The sequence below is a fragment of the Arachis ipaensis genome, chromosome B03 (assembly GCF_000816755.2).
Source record: "Arachis ipaensis cultivar K30076 chromosome B03, Araip1.1, whole genome shotgun sequence".
NCBI lineage: Eukaryota > Viridiplantae > Streptophyta > Magnoliopsida > Fabales > Fabaceae > Arachis > Arachis ipaensis.
Genome location: NC_029787.2, coordinates 124547214 through 124556576, shown reverse-complemented (window position 1 = coordinate 124556576; position 9363 = coordinate 124547214). Strand labels below are relative to the sequence as shown.

Genomic DNA, 9363 nt, shown 5'->3' with positions numbered 1-9363 from the left:
TGAAATAAAAAAGATTACAATTTTTTAAACAATATCAATCAATTGAATAAAATGAGATATAAAAATTTAAAAAATAAAATAGAGAAGGAGAGAGTAAGCGAAAGGTTTATGTTCGGAAGCGCTGGTCCTCACGGGGAGTGGCTGAACCCTCTTCCAATTTCATCCAAGACTTTCTTCTTCTTCGTCTTCTCCTCTCTTGCGATCGAAACCAAAACCCTATCACAATCCAAATCGGAGCTTCTCTAATTTTCTGGAACCTTATACGCGCCATTTCTCCCAAATCCCCGCTCTCCTCATGGATTCCTTCCAGCAATCCCACGGCTACATCAGGCCTCCCCACCCGCCTGATCCCCACCACCACTTCCACCAGATGCCTCCGCCNNNTCGAACCCTTACCCTTACCATCCCAGCCAGTTCCATGCTCCTCCGCCTCCACCTCCTCCCCTTCCCCACGCTCGTTCTCACGCTCCTCCTCCTCCTCCTCCTCAGTTCACCCCTCACTCCCACGTTTCTCAGCAGCCCTATCATCAGGTGAAAATTCTACCTTATTTTTCCCTCTCTCAGTATTGGTGTTTTGTTTCTTCTTGGTTGTTGGCTAGGGCTTATTTCTTCTTTGATTATTCTGAAGTTTGATTAGTTGATAGCTGGTTCTACACTTTCTTTTGTTTTAATTCATTCATTTTTTAATTTCTTACTTTTTGTAGGAATGGAGCAACCCAAGCTGGCCTGCCAACCAAGGTTATCCTGGTTAGTTAGTTGTTGTACTTTTTATTGGAGGATCAATTTTTTTTTGAAAAAGAGTTTATATATTGTTTGTTTAAATCTTCAGTGGAAAAGTAGGGATCTGAAACGTTTTTGAATTGAGAGGCAAGCATTTGCATGCAATGTTGTGCCGGTTTTTGTGTGTTGTTACTAGATATTTCAGCATCTTGTGGCCTTAATTTTGTTTGTAACCATAAGACTACGGCGAGTTTTGAGTTGGCACTGAATTTTGCGCTAGATGAGAACAGATGTCTTGATCAAAATTTCGTCTATAGTTTGTAACCAACAATAACTGACTTGCATTTAGTCATTTAAATGATAACAATGTAGCATCTCTCTTTTATTTTCCCTCGACTCATGTGTGCCATTGCATGCCACCATTTTGCCTTTTGGAAACTTGCTTTCCTTTTCTTTCTTTCTCTCTCTCCCCCTCCTATTTTGAATTTCTAATTTGTATATCTTTGCTTTAATAATAATAATTATGCAATAATAGCCCAAAATAATGAAGAAGATTGGGCTGCTAAGGCCAGAGCATGGGCTGCTAAGTCTACTATGGAAAGTCAGCATCCACAGCCACACTTTTCACCTGCTGGAAGAGTGCAAGAGCAAAACCATTATCATGACCAGTATCAGCAATCTGCTGACTCACGTTATACTGACGTTCAAAACCAGTCCCATCCATCATCAACCTATCAGCAATTTTCCTACTTGGATGCATCTGCACAACGGCTCTCAGGACATTCCCAGGATGCTGCATCTATCAGTTTGGAGACCTCATATACTTCAGATGGACATTCATATGGTGCTAGAGATGGAACCAACACTGGAGATCCAACAGTTCCATTTGAACAGGGAAACTTGCCTACAAATCCATCAGTTCATCAGCAGGAGGTACCTTCTAGTTATAGTTCTGTTACAGGTAATTATTTATTTAGCATGTTGAAATTGCCAGTGAAGCTTTGTTTCACATACTGTGGAAATGGCTTGTAGATGATTATCTAACATTTCCCTATACTGAAGTACATGTGATGTGAACCTGTTACATTTTGCTTCAAAGAAAGATCCTTTTCAACCCCATCCTTCCTAACTTTTAAAGTGAGATATGTGATCAGCCTATTGCAAGTATTTTGTTATAGACAACTAATATGAGTTTATAAGTTTCTTTTAAATAGAAAAAGAAATATCAATAATTATAAGAATAAATACAAGAGAGGATAAGGTACACGTAGAAACCCAATTCCAAAATAAGCCACTAATACCGAAAGTTTAGAAAAGGGTAAAAATGCCTGCAGGAAAATTCAAAACCATCAGAATCCGAAGAGATGACCAAAAAGAAAACTATCAAAACTGCTTCAAGACTCTCCTTGGAAACTGTCTCCATCGTGAAACAACTTGAATCCTATTTGTAAACTATATTTGCTTGACTCATATAGCTGAACTCACATAGTGTGAAAAGCGCTGTTGTTGCCATTGTTGTAACCTGAATATTAATATACAGGTAAGGAGGCTGCTGAGCATATTCAACAATCATACACAATGTTCCCACCACCGGTTTCCTCATCACAAGAACAACAGCATGTGCAACCTCCTCTCCAAGCAACCTTTGCACCTGGCAGCAATTCAGTGGACCCTGCTATCAGTCTTGCTGATCAACCGTTAGACTTTGCACCTAGGTTTAGTCATGATAGTGACCTGCAAATGCAGTCGACTTATAGTCATCATGATTCGGGTACTTCTATGAACAATTGGGCTGCTCCAGTGGCCCCTGCCGGTGGTTATGCACCAATACCTGCAATTCTTGCCTCTGGGCCACAGGTCTTAATTTTGTCACCATTTTTGCTACTTACATAGATACATATATGTATTCATATGAATGTACATAGCCTGACACTCGGGTAATTTTAACAGCATGATCCTTCTATTTCTGGTCCTGGTCATGTGGCACCACCATTTGGAAGGTTTCCAGGACCTGGACTACCTCCAGCAATTCCCCCAACTAGTGCACCCTTTGCTCTTAGCACAGGAGCTGCAGTTCACCCTACTGCAGCTTTCTCTGCTGATCCATATGGTGTTCCAGAACGTCCGAAGAAGGTAACTATATTGCCTAGGTTACTGCTTGGACAATATATGCATCATCAAACCTCATTTTGTTGTTATTTTTCAGGCTTCAGTCCCTAACTGGCTTAGAGAGGAAATAAAGAAAACAGTCATTGCTGCTCCTTCTGCAGAGCACCCAAAAGCGGAAACATCTATGGATGATGGCATTGGTAAAACGTATGCAAAGGGTGATGAGACAGATAGCAAGAGCATTGATTCCTCTAGATCAGATGAGGAAGAGGATGAAGAGGTTCCATTCTCTGCCAATTGCAGTTTGCTTCTACAGAATGATTCCCTTCATATTCTTTCTGTTTTGTTATTTACATGAACATTATTCTCATCAAATTTGATCTAATGTGTTCAATATGTAGGATCTTGCTGAAGCAGCTAGAACTGCAGCAATCAACCTAGAAATAAAGAGAGTTCTTACGGAAGTTCTTTTAAAGGTTAGTTTAATAAGCAAATTACTGTCATTTAAAATCTATCTAGGTAGCAGAATAGTAGTTTATGGTAGTTCTAATTGAATCTTCTTGTTAGGTTACTGATGAATTATTTGATGAAATTGCAACAAAAGTTCTTGATGAAGATGGTCTGACTGCTGAAGGTGATAGTGTGATGCGCTCTATTTTTCTCCTTTTAAATATATATCTATACAAATGATTATGTGCCAACTTCATGGTCTAGTAAATTTAATATGTAAATTTTAAATTTTTTGTATGCAGTGGGTCATAATGGTGCCACTTCAAACCATAAGCCATCAGCATCTCCACCATCATCAGTTCAAGTTCCTAAGGCATCTGCAAAGGTTCTAGTTCCAGTCAAAGCAAAGGAGTTTGAGAATGATGTTGCCATTGAAAAATCTAATTCCAGCTCTCCTGGAGATGTTTTAGGTCTTGGAAATTATGGTTCTGATGCTGATGATGGAGATGATGAAATTGAGAGTTCCAGTGTGCCAACTCCTTCAAAAGATGCTACTAATCGGTCAAGGCTCAAGAAAAGTTTGGAAGATACAAATAGTTTCCCTGTTAATAGCAGCTCTCAACTTGAAGAGCATGGAAGAAGTCAAACAAAATTAGAGGATAAGCCGGTCAAAACCGGCTCATTACAACCCAGAACTAGCAACGGGGCTGCTACTGATCAGTTTCAGGGTAATAAGGTGACCAGAGAATTGGATAATTCAAATTCTAAAGATAATAGGGGGACTGAAGCCTTGGAAAGAAGCCACAATGGATTTAATGGTTTTAGTTCTAAAGATTCTTCAGGGTTACCAAAATCTGAATTGCCTGGAAAGAATGCTGCCGTGGAGAAAGCAATAGATGATAATCCAGTTAGGGAAGGCAAAAGAAGATCAGAGAAAAATGATCGACATGATAGGAGTTCTGAAAAGGAGTCTGTTAAGGAGGTACATGTTAACAAGACTGGGACAGATGAAAAAAGTGATGAGATCCATAGAAGAAAGGATGAGAAACGTGGGAGAAAGGAAAAAAGAGATTACAACAGTGAGGCAAAAGAAAGAAAGGAGCTCAATTTACGGCATGGAGAGAAGGCAAAGGAATCAGAGAGGAAAAAGTCCTCTCATGATGTCAAGGATGATAAGAAGGAAGCAGACAAGCCCCATAGAAGTAGTGGCTTTGAAGATACTAGCCGGAGAAGGGAACATACAAAAGATAAGGGGGAACATAAATCTAGGCAAAAAGATGCAAGCAACCCTGATAAGCACAAAAGACGACGTTCATCTTCAGTAGGCAGTAGAGGCAGAACCAGCAGGGACCATGCTGTTAACCATTCTGGTGTTTCAAGCGGTGAAGGTTCAGATGGCTCAAAAAGGTTTAGAACAGATTCCATTGAAACCTTGTTTAGCTTGTTATCACATGTTGCCTCATTTCGTTTTTTGTATTGCAGGAAGCCACATTCAAGAAGACGGGACTTATCACCATCTCCAGTCAGGTCTAAGAGAAGGTATTATTTTATATTCACATTTAACTTGGGGAATGCTCTTTTACTTCTCTTCTCGCGCTTCTTTCTTTTTTGTTTTTTTTCTTGTGTTTCTTATAGAATCGTGGTGATTCGACAAACAGCTTTACTTAACTGATGATCTGTGCTAAAATTTGGTCTAAAGTAGTCTATTTGTTGTATTGCCATTCTTATACTTTCTGTGCATCTGTGTATGAGTTGCCATGAAACTATCCACTTTTGTGCATTTAATGATTTATCTCTGGGTCAGTTTTTTTACGACCTGCAGATTAACTTCATCCCTTAATTTTGTGATGAAGGATTCTGTTGACATCATAAAGACCAGAAAGTTGTATATTACCACCGTTCACTAATAATTGTCAGTTTAGCAAAATTGGAACATTCAACATTCACAAATCAGCATATTACCTTTACTTATGATTGTACTACTTATTTATGCACTGTTTATGGATTTCAACTTTGGTCACTTGCCAAGTTTCATGTGTAATAATTTATTTACTTCTATTGGTGATAAAATATTCTGGTTGTCTATATTTTTGTTATGGTATATATGTACATAGATAAATGTTTCTATCATTAGTATGCATCTGCTGGGAAACTTATGAGATTACATTTACTGGTTCTGAAATTGATGTTATAATTTGTTGTGTACCATAGGCTAGTCATTTTATTCGTTCGATCAAATTTAGGCTTGACATTTGTGTTGAGTTTTAAGATTCTGAAGCTCATACTTAACATTCAGTTGGTTTATTGTTTAGTAAATATAATCTTTTTTGTATTTATGGATTAGTGTAGTTTGCATGTTATTTCTATTTATCCGCCTATGATCACTGACAGAAATGCTAGAAAACCCTTAGTTTTATGTACAATGTAGCATTTATTTGCATGTGGTTATTAAGGACTTTATCCCCTGCATCTAATCAGGATAGAGAAGTATGTTGTTGGTAGATTTTTAGTTATTATTGAGGTTCTAAGATCTGGTAAACTTTTGATTGTATCTTCTAATTTTATTCATAAGTTACAGAAAAAAGATTTAATGGTTATAGGCTACTCCCAATGGGGTTGTGACACTACCAGGTTGAGTACATTTTTATGATAAACACATTCACTTTTAACTCACCAAGTCAGTACGGTGGTTTCATTTTTAGACAAGTTTCGCGGTCTCCTTATAGCAAGCGTTCTCAGCGCAGGCATTCTCCCTACTCTTCTCTTGATAATTCCAGGTTTGTTGGCATATAAGTTTTTCAAGATTAAGATTTTATGTTTTTGAGACAAAAACTTCCATCATCATATAAGAATAAATAACTCAGGTGAATTTGTCAAGCTTCTTCATGTTTACTTTACAATGCTGCTTTGTATATTTACTGTGTGCGCTTTTCATGCAGAGGAAGGAGGTCAAGATCCAGATCACCTGTTCGGCGGCAAAGATGAATGCCAGGGTGAAAAGATGATTGGCATTACATCTACAGGTTCCAAGCAAGAGAAACATAAATTTGAAGTGTTCAGAGCGAAGTTTGTGATGTTTGCTATTTGCAAGGACTCTTGATGAGGATATTTGGGAGAGGACACGTGTTGTCCCATTTTTGTAGGTTTGAACCCTGGTTTGTCACTGTTCTTTGAGAAGAGTAGTTAAACTGGGCTACATATGGATATGTGTTGTAATGTTTCTTCATGTAAAAAGGAAAAACAGGAAATCATAGCTGTGTCCTCAATTAGATTTCTGGTATGTATTTACTATTTAGCCCCCCTCCTCTCTCAATGTCTTAATTCTTACCTAAATATCCGATAGATTAGAATGTGTTCCGATGCTGCTCGATGTGGTGGCTGAAGCCTGAATCTTTCAGATAATTTATTCATTAATTTGATTTGCTCTTGATGTTAGTTTTCTTACTTTATATTCCTGCAAATTGTTATTCTAAGTATTTAGTGTCAAATTATTTTTATTCTATTTTATTTAATTGGTTTAAATTTTAAAATGACAGTGATGCTTTATTATGTTATTGAATTGAAATGTTTATTCTTGCAAGTGTTCTGTCATATAAAAATTAAAAAGTGAAATACGATTTGGGAGATACTATTTCTATATCAAAATTAGACTATATTTTTCTTTCAAATTAATAAGAAAAAAAGCATAATAATTAATAAGCTTTGCTTAGCATATGTTTGAAAAATGTAACTGGAAGGCCTTCTTGTTTGTCAGAATGAAATTTAAGCTTTCATTTTTCTAAACAGTAACAAATCATTAAAAGGAAATTACAAAATAATAGACGCATGACAAATTTAAAATGGAACTATTTTATAAGTGTAGCCTGAGAAATTAATTTCAAAAGTGAACAACAAAATAAACAGACCGTTTTTTCATATTTTCCTTAGCATGAAATGAAAGTGTCACCATCACACTAAAATAAAGGTTGCTTGTACGGTTATATATTTCTTAAAACCTAGATTGCCTAGGTGATGAGCTAATTTGAAGTGAATTTTAAGAATTCACATGCCATGCCCCCTGCTATCGTGATTTCGTAACGCAGAATACTTGCAACTTATGATACTCTTGAAACTTGTTCACATATAAATAATATCGGCTTTGACCTTTGACCAGCTAGTAGCTTAACTCTTGTATCCAAATTCAATATATTAATTCATTAGTTATCATCCAAATTAACGTACCTGTCACGTCAAACTTCACATGTGTTATTAGTGGGTTTGTTACGCTTGCAATTTCTTTCTTTGTTTCCTTCAGTTAAAGCACCACTCTCTCTTTTTCAATAAGACTTGGCAGAACACAACCATCACAAAGTTTCTTCCTAACAAAACACAAACCATGAAGGTTCTTTTTCTTCTGTTACTTGAATTGCATTCTTCTGTGTCATAGCATGTCCTTCATTTTACTTTGTAACATGTCAATGTTGTGTTATTTTTTTTACTTGGCAGGAATCTTTTAAGGTGGAGCTCTGGTCAATTTGGCTATCTGGGTTAGTCTTGATTGGTCTTTCTCTCTATGCTACTCAGAGGCTACCTTTGCACAATAAGGATCAGAGCAGAATCACTATCTCCAAGCTCAACAACAACGTCGCATCGGATTCAACAGGTTTGAGGATTACCATATTCACTGCTCCTAAACCTTTTAAGGGCTCCACTGGGACAAAGCAGTCACTGGCTGTTCAATCATGGCTTGCTCTATCTCCAAATGTTGCTGTTGTTTTGTTCAGCAAGGATCCTTCTGTTGCTTCCTTTTCTGGAGATTTTGGCTCCCGGGTTTTGGTTGATACCAACATTGATTTCACGTATGTTTGTTAACTTTGAACTATAGTATTTATGAATTGATATTGATTGCTTAGGCGAAATATTTGCATACTCTTGGAGCACATTCCTTCATTTTGGCCTCTAATCCATGTTTGTTCATTTATGTTTCCAGCTTCCTTGGTACACCTTTTCTTCATTCCATGATTGCAAGATCACACTCATTCACATCAGACATATATGTTATTGTTGATCCTGAAACTGTTATCCTTTCCGGATTCATCTCCACCTTAAACCATGCTTATGAACTTGACCATGATTGGCTTCTAGTTGCTTCATCACAAAATGTGTCTCACTTCCCATTTCATTTGGACAATTCTGGGAAACATTGGCTACTAGACAATGGGGAACATGTGAAGATCCATGAGGTAACAAAAGGTAACTCAATGATTGATCAACAAACTCGTTGAACATACTATATTGAATTTTGCTTGTTCTTTCAGATTCAGAAAATGCTTCAGCAGAATTGGCAGGGGAATCAATGCTACACAAGCATGATCATTGCATGGAACAACAATGATGCGCCTCTACATAATGGAGTTCTTCCTCCTTTCTTGTACAATAAGGGTATACACAACAATTGGCTTATTCATGAAGCAATGTCATCTGAGTTCAGATTTGTGTTTGATGCTACTTTGACCATCACAAGTTTCCATCTGAATGGTGACCAGGATATTGAAAATAGGGAATGGGAGTACATTGGAAATTCTCATTTAGGTGCACATTATGGCTCATTCTTCTTCAGTGAAGCCAATTATTCTAGCATTCCCAAACTTTTCAAGTGTTATAAACAATACATTATTCTTGACACTGATAAGAACATTGTTTATCCGATTCGACACAGTAGAAAGATGAACTTGTGGAAGGAAAATATTTTCTCTTCTTGGTTAGAGAAAAACACCATGCATTGCATTGCTTGTCTGAAATCACAGATCATCAGAATATTGGATTGCTCTCTAAAGGGTCAAATGAAAACTTCAGAGCCTCTGGAGATTCCTTTCTCTTTAGAATCACTCCTTTCGATCTCGGCGGATGAAACCAAAACCATTGTTCTCACAACTGCTGGATTTAGCTATAAGGATATGCTGATGAGTTGGGTTTGCAGATTGCGAAAACTGTCCATTGAAAACTTCATTGTTTGTGCTCTAGATCAGGAAACTTATCAATTCTCCATCTTGCAGGTGTGTGTTGATTTCCTGCCTGAAAAATTTATATTTCAAAGTAGTACTT

The 9363-nt window shown here is 37.2% G+C and overlaps 2 protein-coding genes across 2 annotated transcripts in view; both read left to right on the top strand.

Annotated features, from left to right (window-relative positions):
* On the top strand, nucleotides 86–6723 carry LOC107633793 (uncharacterized protein C6orf132 homolog; the record flags this gene model as incomplete). The annotated part of the gene is given in 13 exon segments (XM_021119625.1): nucleotides 86–381; nucleotides 385–531; nucleotides 705–747; nucleotides 1256–1681; nucleotides 2261–2577; nucleotides 2671–2853; nucleotides 2927–3109; nucleotides 3231–3305; nucleotides 3397–3463; nucleotides 3582–4686; nucleotides 4762–4818; nucleotides 5982–6056; nucleotides 6219–6723. Coding segments are annotated over 13 exon segments (2810 nt in total), but the record flags the coding sequence as incomplete, so codon positions are not given.
* The window catches only part of LOC110270382 (beta-arabinofuranosyltransferase RAY1), a 5201-nt gene continuing 2781 nt past the window's right edge, over nucleotides 6944–9363 (top strand). The window contains exons 1-4 of the mRNA XM_021119626.1: nucleotides 6944–7660; nucleotides 7765–8117; nucleotides 8249–8501; nucleotides 8577–9314. Of these exons, the coding sequence (XP_020975285.1) occupies nucleotides 7655–7660; nucleotides 7765–8117; nucleotides 8249–8501; nucleotides 8577–9314 (1350 nt within the window). The 5' untranslated portion in view covers nucleotides 6944–7654. The remainder of the gene's footprint in view (nucleotides 7661–7764; nucleotides 8118–8248; nucleotides 8502–8576; nucleotides 9315–9363) is intronic.